At 45.9% G+C, this 19,751-nt stretch overlaps 1 protein-coding gene across 2 annotated transcripts in view; it reads left to right on the top strand.

Annotated features, from left to right (window-relative positions):
* KIF3B (kinesin family member 3B) overlaps positions 1-19,541 on the top strand; it is a 41,978-nt gene extending 22,437 nt beyond the window's left edge. For both annotated transcript variants that reach the window (XM_056548278.1, XM_056548279.1), the window contains exons 3-9: positions 10,212-10,313; positions 10,397-10,519; positions 10,601-10,719; positions 13,258-13,371; positions 13,460-13,565; positions 16,550-16,728; positions 18,564-19,541. In XM_056548278.1, the coding sequence (XP_056404253.1) occupies positions 10,212-10,313; positions 10,397-10,519; positions 10,601-10,719; positions 13,258-13,371; positions 13,460-13,565; positions 16,550-16,728; positions 18,564-18,651 (831 nt within the window). In that variant the 3' untranslated portion in view covers positions 18,652-19,541. The remainder of the gene's footprint in view (positions 1-10,211; positions 10,314-10,396; positions 10,520-10,600; positions 10,720-13,257; positions 13,372-13,459; positions 13,566-16,549; positions 16,729-18,563) is intronic.
* Positions 19,542-19,751: the final 210 nt, after the last annotated feature.

Below are 19,751 nucleotides of genomic sequence, written 5' to 3'. Positions count from 1 at the left end.
GATGATCAGACGGCAAGGAAGAAGGTAAGAAACCTTGTCCTCTCAGCTGTTCGGGATGCCACGGTTTTGCTGCAGCAGTCCTGATAAGACCACTGAGCTAACCGGCAAGGGAATTAATCACTTTTAGACGCTGCGATCAACTTTGATCCGAACATCAGCTCGATTGGCAATGTCCACCATTAGCTGTGGGTCCCGGTTGCTGATAGCAACCGGGACCCACCGGGTATGATGCATGCTCACCTGCTGAGCACGCTTCATACCTCGGGAGCCCACAGTGGACGTCCATTTGTGGAAAGGGGTTAACGATTAAAGGTGTGTCTGCACTAAGGCTCTGATTAATATTATCTTTTGATATGTATGTGTGACATGTCAAAAGTTAATTAAAATAATAGTAACACTTAAAGGGGTACTCCTCTGGAAAACATTTTTTTTTAATCAACTGGTGCCAGAAAGTTAAACAGATTTGTAAATTTCTTCTACTTAAGAATCTTAATCCTTCCAGTACTTATCAGCTGCTGTATACTCCACAGGAAGTTCTTTTCTTTTTGAATTTCCTTTCTGTCTGACCACAGTGCTCTCTGCTGACACCTCTGTCCATTTTAAGAACTGTCCAGAGCAGGATAGGTTTGCAATGGGGACAGTTCCTTAAATGGACAGAGGTGTCAGCAGAGAGCACTGTGGTCAGACAGAAAGGAAATTCAAAAAGAAAGTAACTTCATGTGGAGTATACAGCAGCTGATAAGTACTGGAAGGATTAAGATTTTATAATAGAAGTAAATACAGATCTGTTTAACTTTCTGGCACCAGTTGATAAAAAAAAAAAAATGTGTCTCTATCAGCTCCATTGGGGGGACACAGACCGTGTGTGTATGCTGCTGTCTCTAGGAGGTGTGACACTATGGTAATAAAAAAAAGGTCTGCTCCTCCCAGCAGGATATACCCGCCTCCAGGCCCTGAGCTAATCAGTTTAAGCTTAGTGTCTGAAGGAGGTGGACATGGTCTGGAATTCTCCAGACCAGTTCTTCTATTTTTATTGTTTTTCCTAGTATAGGGACGTGTTTGTTTTTTATTCCCTTTTTCTTTCATGTTTTCAGGTGGGGACTCAGGGACTCCGGTTCCCTATTTCCCCATTGCAAGTAAGGGGGCACAGACATTGCGTATATGCGCTGTTCACCCCCCCTCGCCAAAGGTCAGCGCCTGGGTTGGTACCTCATGGGTCCTGGTCCCCCTATTTCTCTGCTCGCCTCGCTCGCGCATAGCAGCCAGGCGTGATGCAGGTGACAAAAAGCTGACTGAAGACTTCACAGAAGACTCCATTAGGTAAGTTCTTCTGACTGAGGTGAGTACATTCCTTTCTCCTTAGGTGCGGACTTGCAACCTCTGGAGACCCTCTTTTTTGGTCCACCTTTTTTCTTTTTTTCTTTTAGGTTTATGGGGGTGGCTGTACTGAGGCTTTATTCTTTCTGGGGCGAGCAGTGGCATCTTTAGGGGGCATGAGTGATTGCACTGTGTGTGTGTGTTTTTTTTACTATGCGGCTATGAGTCGCAGCGCCTTATATGCGGCTGACAGCTGCGGCGCTTTCTCTGGCCGGGCGCACGGAGTGCCGGCTTACTTTCACTTTCTCCAGCAGCTTCTGCCGGCGTGTTTGCCGCTCGCTCTCTTCCCCCCCGAGCGCATATGCGGCTGACATATGTGCTCGGGACTAGGAGCGGGCGCCATGACAGCTTCTTCCCCGTCCTCCATTAGTTCCGCCCACAGGGCCGTCGGAGCTCCCTGGAGGCGCTAAGGGTCCTCCAATCAGCACCGTGGGCGCGAATTTCACTGTGAGAGGCCAATCCTTTAGTGCCTCTGCCTCAGGCACGCCCCTCTCTGACTATTGGCTGGCCTTTTTTTTCACTAGCTTCTCCTCTCTGCCAGCTGCCAGGGGACACAGACTAGGGTGAGAAAGTTTCCTGTCTTTTCTCATTATGTCCGTACCCGGAGCTGTTCCTCCCTCTAAACAGAAAATCGGAGCGTTGGTGATTTATTTTGTCTGTAAGCACTGTAATGCTAAGATGCCTAGCTCTACGGAGCCTACTTGCTCTGCCTGCTCCACTGCTCCCTCAGACCCCCAGGTACCCCCGGATGCCCTTTCGGTCCCGGTGGATTCAGCTGCCCCTCCAACCTGGGTTTCTTCCCTGACCCAGTATATGGCTGACTTGACCCAAGTCTCCCGTTCGGTGGCTGAGGCATCCCGGGAAGTGGTGTCCGCCTTGAAGGTGTCTGCCCTGCACCGGCCCTCTGTGGGGGCTCGCTCCGCTTCCCCACATACTTCACGCTCTCACAAGCGTACTAGGGGTGCCTCGTCCGACTCTTCCATTGAGTCCTCAGATAGGCGTGGGCGCTCCCCCCGTGGGTCCCGCCCCCCCTGTCATCTGGTCACAAACGTCGCTCCTCCAGAGGACGTTCCCGGAGTCTCTACCACGCCAGAGCCGCGTACCCGGTCAGGGTCGCCGCCCCCCCCCCCCCCCCCCCCCCTCCAGGACTGCCTTCACTCGTTCACATTCTCCTGGTGAGCTGGCTGACGAGGCTTCCGAATCGGCATCTGACTCAGAGGACCGCTCGGATACAGTTCAAACGGTGAACTCATTGGTTGCGGCCATTAGAGACACCTTTCACTTAGAGGTCCCAGGAACTTCGGACATAACTCCTGAAGTATCCTTTCATCGTGCTCAGCCAATACCTCAAAAGTTCAGCTCTCACGCTGACTTTGACGCCATTCTGGAATCTGCATGGAAACATCCAGATAAGAGGTTCCCGGGAATTAAGACGATTTAAGAACGTTATCCATTTGACAAGGATCTTTTCACTAAGGTGGTTTCCCCTCCCTCAGTTGATCCACCAATCTCCCGGATCTCTAAGGCCACTACACTGCCACTGGCAGATGCAGCCGCTTTCAAGGATTCCACGGACAAGAAGGTGAAGTCCTTAGCGAAGTTTGCCTCCAAGGCCCTATCTGAGTGGTGCCCAAAACTCCGTCTGGGTATCCTAGCGGGATCCCCCTCAGAGGATCTGTCTGCTCTGGCTCTCCAATGCTCTAAAGCTGGGGAATTTCTGTGCACAGCTTCCATGCAGTCAGCCCGTTGTTCTGCCTTTGCTGTGGGTCACTTAGCTGCTCTCCGCCGTTCTATGTGGTTTAAAGCTTGGAATGCGGATGCCGCTTCCAAAAGGTCTCTCACTGAGCTTCCTTTTACGGGTGGCCATCTTTTTGGCAAGCGCCTTGACGAGATTATCTCTGAGACGACGGGAGATAAGAGTTTCTTGTTGCCTCAAAATAAGGCTCGCTCTACTTCCCAAAGGAAGTCCTCTTCCTTTCAGTCCTTTCGGACTTTGGCCCCAGCAAGGCTCCCTCGTTCCGGCCGCGCCCATCTTGGAAGTCTGACACCAACCGGGACAAGTCAGTCCTCTCTCCCACCCAGTCCCTGATATTCTTGGGACTTCACTTCAACACGACCTCGGCCCGAATTTGCCTTCCGCCGGACAAACGTTTGACTCTTCTGTCAGTAGTCCGCTCCCTTCGGCTCCAGGTCCCAGTCTCCATCCGCACTTGCATGGAAGTCCTGGCTCGGATGGTGGCGACCATAGAGGCCGTGCCCTTACCCAGTTTCCTTACCGACCTCTTCAACTGGTGATTCTCTCTCGGTGGGACAGATATCCGCTGTCCCTCGATCGCAAGATTTTTCTCCCTCACAGGATCCGTCAGTCTCTTCTCTGGTGGCTCCACTCCTCGCTTCTTCTCCAGGGGCGCTCATTTCTTCCCCTGCACTGGCAGGTGGTTACGACGGACGCCAGTCTGTCGGGCTGGGGCGGTGTGTTCTGGGATTGGACAGTCCAGGGACTCTGGTCTCCCCGAGAAGCCCTTCTTTCGATAAACATATTGGAACTACGGGCGATCCTGCTTTGTCTTCTTCTTTGGGAGTTCCGGCTTCAGACCGACCTGTCCGCGTCCAGTCGGACAACGCCACAGCCGTGGCATACATAAATCATCAAGGCGGCACTCGTAGCTCGACAGCCATGGCCGAGGTGACAAAGATTCTCATCTGGGCGGAAAGCATGGTTCAGGCCATCTCGGTGATTCACATTCCGGGGGTGCTCAACTGGGAAGCGGACTTCCTCAGTCGGTCCTCACCTGACCCCGGCGAGTGGTCCCTACATCCAGAGGTCTTCGCGCAGATCTGCGACCTCTAAACAACAAAACCCCAAAAGGAGATACTAGGGTCAATTTATTCACAACAATTTTAGGGGAACCCCCCTAGGGGAACCCTAAACTAAGTACCCCCCAAATTAAAATGTACCTTTTATTATTCCATTTAAAATATAGACTGTGATGCACATAATTCTGTGATTCTGCAAGTGGATGTAATGACACCACCACTAACTTTTAAAACCACAGTTGCCACCGAACTCCTTGACTCCTGTACTTGTCTTTTATAAGCTCCTGAATGCTACAGAGTGAGAGTTTGGATAGCTCAATCTCCTACCTATTGGGAGCCGGTTACTGCTTATTAAAATCACCAAAAATTAGCCCTCCCTTCTAACGTTTCACTGGCTCCCCAGCTTCGTCAGGAAAGTATGGTGGCTAATAAATCATCTGCGACCTCTGGGGCATTCCAGACGTGGCCCTCTTCGCGTTCCGGCACAATCGGAAGATCCTTCCATTTGTGTCCAAGTCCCTGGACCCTCTGGCTTTAGCCGTAGATGCCCTAGTGATTCCTTGGGCGGGGTTTGCCCTACCCTATCTGTTTCCTCCCCTTCCGCTCCTTCCCAGGGTGCTGAGGAAGCTCAAAGCGGAGGATGTTCCCGCCTTTCTGGTTGCTCCAGATTGGCCCCGAAGGTCGTGGTACGCCGACGTGGTCAGGCTCCTGGACGACGCTCCGCTGCGCCTTCCACTTCGTCTGGACCTGCTCTCACAGGGTCCTCTTTGCGACCCCAATTTACAGTCGCTGCATTTGACGGCGTGGCGGTTGAGACCGCGGTTTTGAGGGCCAGCGGGTTCTCTTCCCAAGTCATTCACACCATGCTCAGGGCTCGTAAGCCCTCCTCGGCAAGAATTTACCACCGTACCTGGCGGTCTTATTTTCGCTGGTGTGAAGCTCAGGTCCTGTCTCCTGTGACCTTCTCGGTTCCCTGTCTTCTCTCCTTTTTGCAGTCGGGGTTGGAACTAGGGTTGTCTCTCAGTTCCCTTAAAAGTCAGGTTTCGGCCCTTTCTATTCTTTTCCAGCGTCCTCTGGCTTCTAATTCTCATGCCCGGACTTTCCTTCAAGGAGTGGCGCATTCTGTCCCTCCTTATTGGTTCCCCTCTCCCCCTTGGGACTTGAATCTGGTTCTGAGTGCCCTCCAGGCTGAACCTTTTGAGCCCCTTAGAGAGGTGTCTCTACGCCTCCTTTCTTGGAAAGTGGCGTTTCTTGTTGCTATCACCTCCATCTGGAGGGTGTCTGAATTGGCAGCTCTCTCCTGCCGTTTTCCGTTTCTGGTGCTCCACCAGGACATGGTTGTTTTCCGGCCAGATCCTTCCTTTTTGCCTAAGGTGGTTTTGGCTTTTCATCTCAATGAGGACATTGTCCTCCCGTCTTTTTGTCCTGCTCCTTCTCATCCTAAGGAGCGCTAACTCCACAAGCTGGATGTGGTTTGGGCTGTTCGGTCTAATCTCTCTATCACTTCTGCGTTTCGTCAGTGTGATTCCTTTTTCGTCCTTACGGAAGGTCGTCGTAAAGGACAGCCTGCTTCCAAGGCCAACATTTTTCGGTTGATTCTGTCTGCCATTTCGGAAGCCTATCGCTGTAAGGGGAAGATTCTCCTTTCAGGGTTGTGGCTCGTTCTCCCCTTTCTGTTGGGGCATCCTGGGCTCTCCAGAACAGAGCCTCGGCCTCCCAAATTTGCAAGGCGGCTACCCGGTCTTCTTTGCACACTTTCTCGAGGTTCTACCAGGTTCATACCTTCGCATCGGCTGATGCTAGTCTGGGCCGTAAAGTGTTGCAGGTGGCAGTGGAAAGGCCGTCTGCCTGACTGCTTATCTGCCCACCCAAGGGACGGCTTTGGTACGTCCCACGGTCTGTGTCCCCCAATGGAGCCGATAGAGAAAAGGAGATTTTTGTTTACTTACCGTAAAATCTCTTTCTCAAAGGATCCATTGGGGGACACAGCTCCCGCCCTTTTTGGGTTTTTCTTTGATTCTCTGTCCGAGGGTGTGTTTAGTTATGTTTTCTCTTCTGGTTCTCGGACAGTTTGTGTCTTCTTTGACCTGTCTGTCCTCTCCTATTGCTCTGGAACTAAAACTGATTAGCTCAGGGCCTGGAGGCGGGTATATCCTGCTGGGAGGAGCTGACCTTTTTTTATTACCATAGTGTCACACCTCCTAGAGATTGCAGCATACACCCACGGTCTGTGTCCCCCAATGGATCCTTCGAGAAAGAGTATTTACAGTAAGTAAACAAAAATCTCCTTTTTCCAGTGGAGTACCCCTTTAAAGAACTTACTGCCAGATTTTCCTGCAATTCAGCTAATTGTTGGGGGGTCCCAGCAGAGGAACACCTTGGGAACTGCTTATTGTCAAGGAATGCTTCTAACAAATAGGGAATGTCCAAAGCAGAGAAACCCTTTAAGGAGGGTGGTAGGTAGCGGGGCATAATAAAAGACTACATGGTGGTGGATCCTTCTGTTAGTATCACAGTAATGGGAGTATTGATCATGATCGATCAGATGCCAAATACTTTACTGTGGGTCTTCCTGCCTTACGTGTCCTTCTAGTTCACTGTTGAGATTTTGTGGAGTCAACATAGAGAAAGGGTCACAAAGCCAACCCCCAGGTCAGAAATCCATTACCAGGGAAGAATTAAAGGGGTACTCGGGTGCTAAGACATCTTATCCCCTATCCAAAGGATAGGGGATAAGATGCCTGATCGCGGGGGTCCCGCTGCTGGGGACCCCCGTGATCTTGAACGCAGCACCCCGTTAGAATCAGTCCCCGGAGCATGTTTGCTCCGGGTCTTATTACTGCCGATCACGGGGGCCGGAGCATTGTGACGTCACGGCTACGCCCCCGTGTGACGTCGCGCTCCGCCCCCTCAATGCAAGCCTATGGAGGGGGGGCGTGACAGCTGTCACACAGCCTCATACAATGTTCCTGGCAGTACATGCATGCAAAATTTGGGAAGACGTTCACAAGGAATCTGTCAGTTGGTGTTCACTCTAGAAACTGCTGACACTGTTAGGACAAGGAGACGCATGCCCCATTCACATGTCAGAATTTCCATCAGGACATTCCGCCACTCTGAACAAGTCTGCACTAGGACCACTCATGACGGCAATGCATCTCTGAGTGGATTCTGCAGAAATAATTGTGAGGGGGCGGGGCTATGACATCACAAGCTCCCGGCTCCAGCACAGATGGTAAATGTAGAGCTCCTTAAAGCGGTTTTACCATAAAGTAGAGAATTGGTCTAAACTGATGTATTATGCGAAATGAAACATATTTGTGAATACAAGTAATATCAGAAATCACAACCACTTTTTAAAAGGTGACCCTACCAATATTGGCGGGGTGCTCTCTTGTTTTCTACTTGTTGCCCTGGCATGCGTCCTGTAGGCCGTTTTCTCCTCTGGTCAGACATACTCAGTTGTTCAGTTCTCCTCACCCACAGTGAATATACAGCCACATAGACTGCAGCATGCAGCTGCTACACAGCATACAGTTCACTTACGTACTTATGTATTCAGTCATAATTTGTATGTATTCACTTGGCAGGAGGGAAGGATATTATTCACTATAATAGTGCTGTGTGAGGCATTAAAGAGAAGAGATGACTTAAAGGGGTACTCCACTGGAAAAAAAAATATTCTTAAATCAACTGATGCCAGAAAGTTAAACAGATTTGTAAATTACTTCTATTAAAAAATCTTAATCCTTCTAGTAATCAGCTGCCGTATGATCCACAGGAAGTTGTTTTCTTTATGAATTTCCTTTCTGCCTGACCACATTGCTCTCTGCTGACACCTCTGTCTATTTTAGGAACTGTCCAGAGTAGGAGAAAATCCCCATAGAAAACCTCTCCTGCTCTGGACAGTTCCTAAAATGGACAGAGGTGTCAGCAGAGAGCACTGTGGTCAGGCAGAAAGGAAATTCTAAAAGAAAAGAACTTCCTGTGGATCATAACAGCAGCTGATAAATACTGGAAGGATTAAGATTTTTTAATAGAAGTAATTTACAAATCTGTTCAACTTTCTGGCACCAGTTGATTGAAAAAAAAAAAAAAATGTTTTCCAGTGGAGTACCCCTTTAACCCCTTAAGGACGCAGGACGTAAATGTACGTCCTGGTGAGGTGGTACTTAACGCACCAGGACGTACATTTACGTCCTAAGCATAACCGCGGGCATCGGAGCGATGCCCGTGTCATGCGCGGCTGATCCCGGCTGCTGATCGCAGCCAGGGACCCGCCTGCAATGGCCGACGCCCGCGATCTCGCGGGCGTCCGCCATTAACCCCTCAGGTGCCGGGATCAATACAGATCCCGGCATCTGCGGCAGTTCGCGATTTAAATGAACGATCGGAACGCCCGCAGCGCTGCTGCGGGGATCCGATCATTCATAACGCCGCACGGAGGTCCCCTCTCCTTCCTCCGTGCGGCTCCCGGCGTCTCCTGCTCTGGTCTGTGATCGAGCAGACCAGAGCAGGAGATGACCGATAATACTGATCTGTTCTATGTCCTATACATAGAACAGATCAGTATTAGCAATCATGGTATTGCTATGAATAGTCCCCTATGGGGACTATTCAAGTGTAAAAAAAAAAGTAAAAAAAATGTAAAAGTAAAAAAAAAAATCCCCTCCCCCAATAAAAAAGTAAAACGTCCGTTTTTTCCTATTTTACCCCCAAAAAGCGTAAAAAACATTTTTTATAGACATATTTGGTATCGCCGCGTGCGTAAATGTCCGAACTATTAAAATAAAATGTTAACGATCCCGTACGGTGAACGGCGTGAACGAAAAAAAAATTAAAAAGTCCAAAATTCCTTTTTTAATACATTTTATTTTAAAAAAAATTATAAAAAATGTATTAAGTTTTTTATATGCAAATGTGGTATCAAAAAAAAGTACAGATCATGGCGCAAAAAATGAGCCCCCATACCGCCACTTATACGGAAAAATAAAAAAGTTAGAGGTCATCAAAATAAAGGGATCATAAACGTACTAATTTGGTTAAAAAGTTTGTGATTTTTTTTAAGCGCAACAATAATATAAAAGTATATAATAATGGGTATCATTTTAATCGTATTGACCCTCAGAATAAAGAACACACGTAATTTTTACCATAAATTGTACGGCGTGAAAACAAAACCTTCCAAAATTAGCAAAATTGCGTTTTTCGTTTTAATTTTCCCACAAAAATAGTGTTTTTTTTGGTTGCGCCATACATTTTATAATATAATGAGTGATGTCATTACAAAGGACAACTGGTCGCGCAAAAAACAAGCCCTCATACTAGTCTGTGGATGAAAATATAAAAGAGTTATGATTTTTAGAAGGCGAGGAGGAAAAAATGAAAACGTAAAAATTAAATTGTCTGAGTCCTTAAGGCCAAAATGGGCTGAGTCCTTAAGGGGTTAAAGGGGCACTCCGCTGCTGGACATTTTATCCCCTATCCAAAGAGTAGGGGATAAAATGTCTGATTGCGGGGGTCCTGCAGCACTCAGAGTTCTAAACAAAAGCCTGGTTCCTGCGTCAGTGGTCGTGGCCAGGCCCCCTCGTGATGTCATGCCGCGCCCCCTCCATTCATGTCTATGGGAGGGGGCGTGTCTTTGACACGCCCCCTCCCATAGACATGAATGAAGGGGGCATGGCCATGACGTCACGGCCTCCGGCTCCGAGCGTTTTGAACAAAATGCCTGAGCAACGGAGTTTAAACATTTGTAACAGGTCACATTATATGTATAGACCTGCCTAAGATGTAGGGGCTTTTATAAATGGTTCAGGGTGCAAGGTCTTGTCTATTTTTCCATTCATACTAATATCAGACCACCGTTTCTCTTCTTCATCAGCTAAGGCCCCATAAAAATGCTGCACCCTAACCATGCGTCCCTTCTATTGTTGCAAAGATAGTAAATATTGGGCCATTATTGCTTTACCTAATGGCTGCACTTAATTACTTACACTAATGCAAAGTGTTACCCTCAGGCCATGGAGAGTAAACTTCTTGTTGGTGGAAAGAACATTGTTGACCACACCAATGAGCAGCAGAAGATCCTTGAGCAGAAAAGACATGAAATCGCTGAGCAGGCAAGTATTAGATCTACTTGAGCAAGCCTAAACTATGAGCATTGTGAGGGTGCACAGGTCTGATTTGTATCCACGTCACCTAGAAACGTCGAGAGAGGGAGATGCAGCAAGAAATGGAGAGTCGAGATGAGGAGACGCTGGAGCTTAAGGAGACATACAGCTCCTTACAGCAAGAGGTTGACATCAAGACTAAGAAGCTTAAGAAGGTGAGGCTCATGTTATAATGGTGGCACCACCATGGTGGGTGGCAGCAGTGAAGGCTTGACTCCTGCCCATTTGTCTCCCAGCTCTTCTCTAAGCTTCAAGCGGTAAAGGCCGAGATCCACGACCTGCAGGAGGAGCACATCAAGGAGCGTCAGGAGCTGGAGCAAACGCAGAATGAGCTCACCAGAGAGCTGAAGCTAAAGTAAGTGTCTGAGTGGGCATAGGTGATGACTAGAGATGAGCGAAGTTACAGTAATTCGATTCATCACAAACTTCTCGGCTCCGCGTTTGCTGACTTTATCCTGCATAAATTAGTTCAGCTTTCAGGTGCTCCAGTGGGCTGGAAAAGGTGAATACAGTTCTAGGAGAGTCTCCAGCCCACCGGAGCACCTGAAAGCTGAACTCATTTATGCAGGATAAAGTCAGCAAACGCCGAGCCGAGAAGTTTGTGATGAATCGAATTACTATAACTTCGCTCATCCCTAGTGATGGCTCTTACTTGTCTGCAAGCGAAATAAATAAAAAAAACAATGTACAGATGCAGCTTGCATCCCTGCGTCGAATATGCAAACACACAAAACTTTCACTAGAACTCTTTGCTAGCTTCTTCTACTGCTTCATATTTCCTAGTTTTCTGATTTTCCAAAAATCAGATTTGTGATTCAGGGGTCTGGGAAAGTCTGGTGACATCCTATATTGCCATCGTCAAAGTGCTAACATGCAGACGTGAATAGGCTTATATTTAAAAGGGACAAGGTGTACGTACACCTTGGGGGAGATTTATCAAAACATGTCCAGAGGAAAAGTTGCCCATAGCAACCAATCAGATCGCTTCTTTCATTTTTCAGAGGCCTTTTAAAAAATGAAAGAAGCAATCTGATTGGCTTCTATGGACAACTGGGCAACTTTTCCTTTGCACAGGTTTTGATAAATCTCCCCCCTTGTGTGTTGGGACTCCACAAAAACAGATAAAAGGTTAAATTGACATATAACATTTATTCACACATTGGGCAGATATTTTATGTTATGAACGGGCATGGAAGGGGATTTATGGAGAACATGGGGTGTGAAACTCTATCTTATCTCTGAGTGGCTTTTTCTCTTATGGCTGTGTATCGAAGTAGTTTTCCCCTATAATACCAGCCTATCCTGGGATCCTAAATGTGGAAACACCCTAATGAAGTGAGGCACAAATGACCTTCAATGAGATTGTTTCATGAGTAACACTTAGGCTGGGTTCACATTTGTCGAGCAATCCACCATCCCTGATGGGAAACTGGTGATGTGAGATGCAAGAAACCATTGACATTTGGTTTGGCGTCCCCAGATTACAAACCCATAATGCAGGTTTTTTTATTTTTAATAAGGCTTCTGAAGAATGAAATAAGCAATTGTATTGGTTGCTATGGGCAACTCAGCAACTTTTCCTCTGGACAGGTTTTGATAAATCTCCCCCATTGTCTGGTTTTGATTGCATCTCATTGTGATCTGTTTAGGATGTGAATTATGTATTAGGCTGTTTGGGTTTATTATTGCAGCATGTCCAAAACAGACTAACCGAATGGATGCAGGGGTTGGAACGGATTTACACATCACATAGGCTCCACCTTATCCATAAATGTTACCACTCAAAATAAATCAATCCTTTGCTATCGGGGGGGGGGGGGGGGGGGGGAATTTTTCTTCAAAAGTCTAAAATCAGTATGGCCACCTTAAAAGTTTTATAGTAGTTTTTGCCTAACTTTTCCTAAACACTGAATGGCAAATATGCTAAGTTATGTAAAGGGAGGATGTAGACTTGGGTTGGGAACCTGTTAACACTTTCATGCTGCCTGAAGCTCAAGGTATTGTGGCAGACCCCAGTAGCTTCTCCCTGCCCCACCCGCCATGATTGCTTGATAGTCTTCATGTTTGGGTACCATCTTTAGTGATCAATTGCAACTTTTCATGCCCTATCAGGGTGCCCTGTGTGTGTTCAGATGCTTTGCTCTTTCAAAGCAGTGTCACTGGCTGCAGACAGGGCACCCTGATACCGGAGGCTACAAGGGAGCGAGGAAGGTGAGTTAAAGCTTTTATTTTTTATTGGGCCACCTTGGAACATTAGTTTAAATAAAAAATTTTACTAGACAAAGATAAAGAGAGTCAATCACCAGACTTGGCCCCTTTACATAGAGGGTACAATTGCACATACTAAATCGCGTCTCTGGGGGTATAGTGAAAAGCTCAGTCATGAAGGGGTTACATCTGCCCCATTGAAAAGGATCAGCCCTTTGCCCCTGTAGCAACTTATAGTGGAGGGGGGAAGGGTGCATTCACATGAATCTGTCAGCATCCTATCAAAATGGGATGCCAGTGTATCTGTGCATGGACAAGCATGAGCCCCATTTACTTCAATGGCCTAAACAGAGTCGGTTATTAACTACATTCGGTTTATTTTCTGAAAGTGTTTTTACTTGGACCCTAAAGTACAGCAAACTGTGCTTTAAATGTCCAAATAAAAACATGACGACCTACATTCCAGCTGAATACATTCAAACACTTATCTCCTATCCAAGTGTTTTCCGCTGCAGTTGTCCTTTAAAGTAAATGGGGCTCATGGCTTTACAGGGATACGTCTTCATCCTAATTTTACATGATGCTGGTCTAGCTGTGCCTCAGAAGTCACAATTAATATGTGAACACCCTCCTGTCAGGTTTCTTCCTATCTTGACTTTATGTTCTGATTCTTCTTGTGATTTAGGCATCTTATCATTGAAAATTTCATCCCAATGGAAGAAAAAAATAAGATGATGAATCGATGCTATTTCGAGGAGGAGGAAGATCAGTGGAAGCTTCACCCGATCAGCAGGCTAGAGTGAGTACCCAATGCTCCCCCCTTTTGGACCCTGTGTCAGCCCCCCCTTTCCTCGCTATGTTTGTTAACTGCGCTCTTTTCTTCATAGCAATCAGCAGATGATGAACCGTCCCACATCTGCCGTTGGCTACAAGAGACCGCTTTGCCACCATGCCAAGATGTCCATGATGGTCAGGCCTGACCCTAGATACCGGGTAAGAAGCATAAAAGATTGTCAGCAGAAAAAGACCACTTGCTCCATCGAGTCTGCCCTTCTATTCTTTTGTATTTGTATCATAAAATGGATATTTGGTTATCCCAGGCAGATTTACACACGCTTACTGTAGACTTACCAAGCACATCTTCTGCAAGTAAATGTAGGGATCTTCACTCTTTAAAGCGTTACTGTCATTTGAAAAAAAAACGTTTAAAATAGCACTAATTCTCAGTCCTGGGACGACCCCCCCCCCCCAGTGATCGCGAGTTATAAGATGGTGAAATGCGTGGCAACACTTCATCACGCTGCAGCTGTCAATCGATCCTACTCATTTACTGAATTATGGAGTGAAAGAGTCAGATTGGGCAGCCCACCATAGAGTGAAGAATTCTGCTGTGCACTTTACCAGCTTATAACTTGGATTGCAGTGGGTCTCAGGACTTGGACCTGATGCAATTTAAACGTGACATGTCTGGACGACATGCAGAAATTTTTTCCCAATGACACTAACGCTTTAAAGGGCTCATCCACTCATATATAAACAATACTGAAACGTTCTGCACCCTTTTTTATTATATTTTGTTAACGCTTCATCAAGGGGTTTTCTTGCAGTCAGTGAATGGGGACTTTCTTGTTTACATCTTAAGCCTGAAAATACTTTTTACAGCTGAGGGTTTGTGACTGTCATGGTCAATGCTAATCCTATGAACTGTTCAGTTTTGATGCTATACTGATCTATTTTACCTGCACTATTAAATTGGGACAAACTACCAGATTAGGAGGAGATTTTTTTTTTACAAACCTTAAAGGGGTTATCCAGAAATAGAAAAACAGAGCTACTTTCTTTAAAAACCACTCCCTGTCTGTCTCCAAGTTGAGTGTGGTTTTGAAGCTTAGTTCCATTGAAGTTAATAGAGCCAAGTTGTAAAACCACACCCAACCTGGAAAAAGACGGGGCACTGTTTTAGAAAGAAATTAGCTGTGTGTTTCTATTCCTGGATAACCTCTTTAAGAGGAGATGTACAGGGTGGGCCATTTATATGGATACATCTTAATAAAATAAGAATGGTTGGTGATATTAACATCCTGTTTGTGGCACATTAGTATATGTGAGGGGGGAAACTTTTCAAAAAGGGTGGTGACCATGGCGGCCATTTTGAAGTCAGCCATTTTGAATCCAACTTTTTTCAATAGGAAGAGGGTCATGTGACACCTCAAACTTATTGGGAATTTCACAAGAAAAACAATTATGTGCTTGGTTTTAACATAACTTTATTCTTTCATGAGTTATTTACAAGTTTCTGACCACTTATAAAATTTGTTCAATGTGCTGCCCATTGTGTTGGATTGTCAATGCAACCCTCTTCTCCCACTCTTCACACACTGATAGCAACACCGCAGGAGAAATGCTAGCACAGGCTTCCAGTATCCATATACACTGCTATATACTACTATATACACCGCAGGAGAAATGCTAGCACAGGCTTCCAGTATCCGTATACACTGCTTTATACTACTATATACACCACAGGAGAAATGCTAGCACAGGATTCCAGCATCCATAGTTTCAGGTGCTGCACATCTCGTATCTTCACAGCATAGACAATTGCCTTCAGATGACTCCAAAGATAAAAGTCTAAGGGGGTCAGATCGGGAGACCTTGGGGGCCATTCAACTGGCCCACGATGACCAATCCACTCCTCAGGAGAATGCTCGGACCTGACACCCATAATGCGGTGGTGCACCATCTTCCTGGAAAAACTCAGGGAACGTGCCAGCTTCAGTGCATAAAGAGGGAAACAAATCAAGTGGATTGGTCGTCGTGGGCCAGTTGAATGGCCTTCAATGTCTCCCGATCTGACCCCCTTAGACTTTTATCTTTGGGGTCATCTGAAGACAATTGTCTATGCTGTGAAGATACGAGATGTGCAGCACCTGAAGCTACGGATACTGGAAGCCTGTGCTAGCATTTCTCCTGCGGTGTTGCTATCACTGTGTGAAGAGTGGGAGAAGAGGGTTGCATTGACAATCCAACACAATGGGCAGCACATTGAACACATTTTATAAGTGGTCAGAAACTTGTAAATAACTCATGAAAGAATAAAGTTACGTTAAAACCAAGCACATAATTGTTTTTCTTGTGAAATTCCCAATAAGTTTGATGTTTCACATGACCCTCTTCCTATTGAGAAAACAAAAGTTGGATTCAAAATGGCCGACTTCAAAATGGCTGCCATGGTCACCACCCATCTTGAAAAGTTTCCCCCCTCACATATACTAATCTGCCACAAACAGGAAGTTAATATCACCAACCATTCCCATTGTATTAAGGTGTATCCATATAAATTGCCCACCCTGTATACATCTAGAGGCTAAACACAGGTAATGTTAGAGTTCTCCTCCTTAAAGGGGTTATCCAGGAATAGAAAAAAACAGCTAATTTCTTTCAAAAACAGTTCTACATCTTTCTCAAGGTTGGGTGGGGTTTTACATCTTGGCTCCATTCACTTCAATGGAACTGAGCTGTAGAACCACACCCAACCTGGAGACAGACGGGGGAGCGGTTTGTAGCACTTTCTTTTATTCCTGGATAACCCCTTTAATGAATGCAAGCAAAGATGTTGAAATGGGTGTGGAACTTTGAATACAAGGTGCATTAGAAACTTGCAGAACAGTACAAACCTTTTAAGACTAGAGACCCTCAGTAAACCATGACAAGTTGGGTTAGAAACTCCTTCCTAGAGTCATCCTCTTGTAGCAGTCAAGCATGGGCCCCAGCCATCAGTTTTTGATAGATGTATACATAGGCTGCTATGATGGTCTCTTCAGTTTCACATCACCAAAAAGTGAATCCATTAGCTTCACGGTATTGTGATTTTTCCAATATAGGTGACCTAGATTAATGACGAGGCCGTTATATGGGGGAGGGTCAATACTTTCCAGAACATGATTATGTACTGATCGCAGCTTTTCTACTCACAGGCTGAGAACATTGTACTGTTGGAGCTTGATATGCCAAGTCGTACAACCCGAGACTACGAGGGGCCAGCTGTGGCCCCCAAAGTTCAGGCTGCTTTGGAAGCTGCTTTGCAGGATGAAGATGACATCCAGGTAGATGCCTCAACATTTGAGAGCTCAGCCAGCAAAAAATCCAAAGCCAGGTGAGTTATCGTGCAATATTCAGTATAGAAGAGATGCTTGAAACCAGAGAATAATAGCATTTTTCTATGTTCTAGAAGACAGAAGTATGAAAGGTACCATGTGGCCCTATTCACATAGCGGGATTCACAATAAGATCCAGCTGCACTGTGCACAGGGCAGAATTTCCATGGTGGAAATATCTGCCTTGGAAATGTAAATTCTGGACAACACAGAAAGAAAGAACATGTCAATTATTTCTGCAGAATACACTCAGAGATGCATTGCCGTCATGAATGGTCCTAGTGCAGACTTTTTCATAGTGATGGAATGTCCTGACAGAAATTCTGACATGTGAATGGGGCATGCGTCTCCTTGTCCTAACAGCAGTTTCTAGAGTGAATACCAGCTGACAGATTCCTTGTGAACGTCTTCCCAAATTTTGCATGCATGTACTGCCAGGAACATTGTATGAGGCTGGTTCAGAAATGAATACTGGCTGTGTATTACAGCTGATCCCTCCCGCAGTGGCCGGGAACAGTGATAACTCGCATTCCGGAGTTTAGCCCTTTGGATGCCACTGTCAAAAGCAATAGCAGCATCAAAGTGGCGAGTTACCAAGTGCTGCTCACCATTAATATCTGAAATAGCCGATAACTTATACCGGAATATCGGTATAAATTATCGGCTATCGGCCTTAAATTCCACAGATTATCGGTATCGGCTCTAAAAAATCTATCGGTCGATCCCTAGTATATATACATCAGTGCAGGGGACCATAGAAGAGCGGCCGCCTGCATCTATACATTATACAGGAGGATCACAGCAGGTGTCAGGAGTGACATTCGCTGTGATATTTCCTTAACTGCAGGTACTACTACTCCCAACATGGAGCGCTCTCTGCTCCATGCTGGGAGCTGTAGTACCTGCATTAATAGGCAGATCGCAACAGGTGTCAGAAGTGACACTCACTGCGATCTGTCTATTAATGCAGGTACTACAGCTCCCATCATGGAGCAGAGCGTGCTCCATGATGGGAGTAGTAGTATCTGCAGTTAAGGACAGATCACAGTGGGTATCACTCCTGACACCCGCTACGATTGTCCTATCTATTGCAGAAATGTGGAGCGGCTCTCTACAGCGTTCGCATCTCTGCACTATACTCCGGCCAGTGATGTGAATAGAACATCACTCATTCATATTTCCCTCTGAGAGCTGTGATTGGCTGCAACCATCCGGCCAATCCCCACTCTGGGTGTAAAATATGAATGAGTGATGTTCAATTCATATCACTGGCCGGAGTACAGAGCAGAGATGTGAGCGATGTATAGAGTCGCTCCGTATCTCTGCTATATTATGGACGATCGAATCGGATGTCAGGAATGACACCCGGGGAGATATGTCTGTACAGGTACTACTACTCCCATCATGGAACAGTCTGTTCCATGCTGGGAGTAGTAGTACTACCTAAAAAATTTAAAAAAAAATAGAAAAAAAAAGTGACACACACACTTTATAAAAAATTTATTAAAAGTTAATTATAAAAAAATAATTTCCTTTAAGTTTTTTACATCCCTACTGCATCCTTTATTTATTTTTTTGGTACCAAACACATTTAAAAAAAATAAATAAATAAAAAAAAAAACACAAAGGGGCCAAAAATGCAATTTCAACTCAAATGCAAAAACGTCAGATGCAGGAAATTGCACTGGCTTTTTTTTTTCAGTGAAAAAAACGCTGGGAAAAAAACCAAGTGGAATCCTAGCCTTAGTCAGTCAATGGAGATTGTTGTTTTACTCTTACTGTATCCACTCTTGTTTTTTGTCCACACTTATTTTATTTCATCCCTTATTTGCAGACCTAAGACCGGACGTAGAACAGCTCCGCCCCCAGGCCCTTCTGGATCATCACATTTTCCACAATCGAGGGGGTTAGTTCCAAAGTAGTTTAAGAAGATGACCCCATAAACAAAACTCTGAATAGGTAGATGAAGTATTAGGATGATTAAAATACAACCTGCACGTGCCACAGGGCAGATCCCTCCACCTCCTATGGCCCAGGGAGGTGATGATGAGGGATTCATCTGTAAGCAAGCCAGTGGCGCTGGACTTGTAATATGGCAATGGACCCGCACTTGGCATGACTTCAACTGTGTGGAAAGTGTGTCTATGTAGGAGTTTGTGACGGATCTGAGGACATCCAGCTGGAGCTGACATTGAGTGGTGTCGCTGTACCGCGCACTCACCTCTGCACTGATCTCTCGACACCCCAACCTTTCTTCTTTGGTATTTATATGATTTTTTTAAACTTAGATGTAAATTTAGTCGTCATCTTTTATACTGTAAATTAGGAACTTCAACAGATGGCGACCTGTGCATCATCCCAAGTGACGTTCCCAGGTACGAAAAATTTCACACACAAAGCTTATTACTCAGTTCTCTCCATACCCAATGGAAGAGATCATATGGCAGACATCATAGAGCCCCTTGTTAGTTGATGACAGACCCGCTCCGGCCCGCTTCATGCAGTCTGCCATTTTGCTGCTTGTAACGTGACTGCACTCAGTTTTATGTTTGATGTTAAATGTTCATGGCTTCCCGAGGCATCTGCTTGCTCAGTGTTGGCCATTCATGCTTCCCTAACCCCTGAGGTGCGATGTAATAGGGAGATGCCTCAGCTCCTCGGCCTTATCTGAAGAAGCCATAGATACTGTGAATTTTATACAGTGTCACCATGCAGTGCGATGGCTCCTTCCCCGTCCAGGATCACGCAGGAGGGAGATCTGTTTAATTGTACTTTTGTCTATCGGTGAATGTATATTTAAATAAAATCTCTTTACTGCACCCTAGAGAATGCATCTTCCTTCATGTTCAATGTGGCTCCCCAGCAGTGGTGAAGCTGTAACTCCCAACATGTCCTGCCACATTATGGTTGATACTATCATGGGTAAACTAAAGGGGGGGGCGCTGTGTTTTTTTTTTTTGTGTGTGACATTATAGTTGAGACTATTGTGGCGAACTAACCTAAACTGTGTCTGGCTTTTATA

The sequence above is a fragment of the Hyla sarda genome, chromosome 12 (genome assembly GCF_029499605.1).
Source record: "Hyla sarda isolate aHylSar1 chromosome 12, aHylSar1.hap1, whole genome shotgun sequence".
Lineage (NCBI taxonomy): Eukaryota > Metazoa > Chordata > Amphibia > Anura > Hylidae > Hyla > Hyla sarda.
Note: the sequence above shows the minus strand (reverse complement) of the source record. Positions and strands in the feature narration are given on the sequence as shown.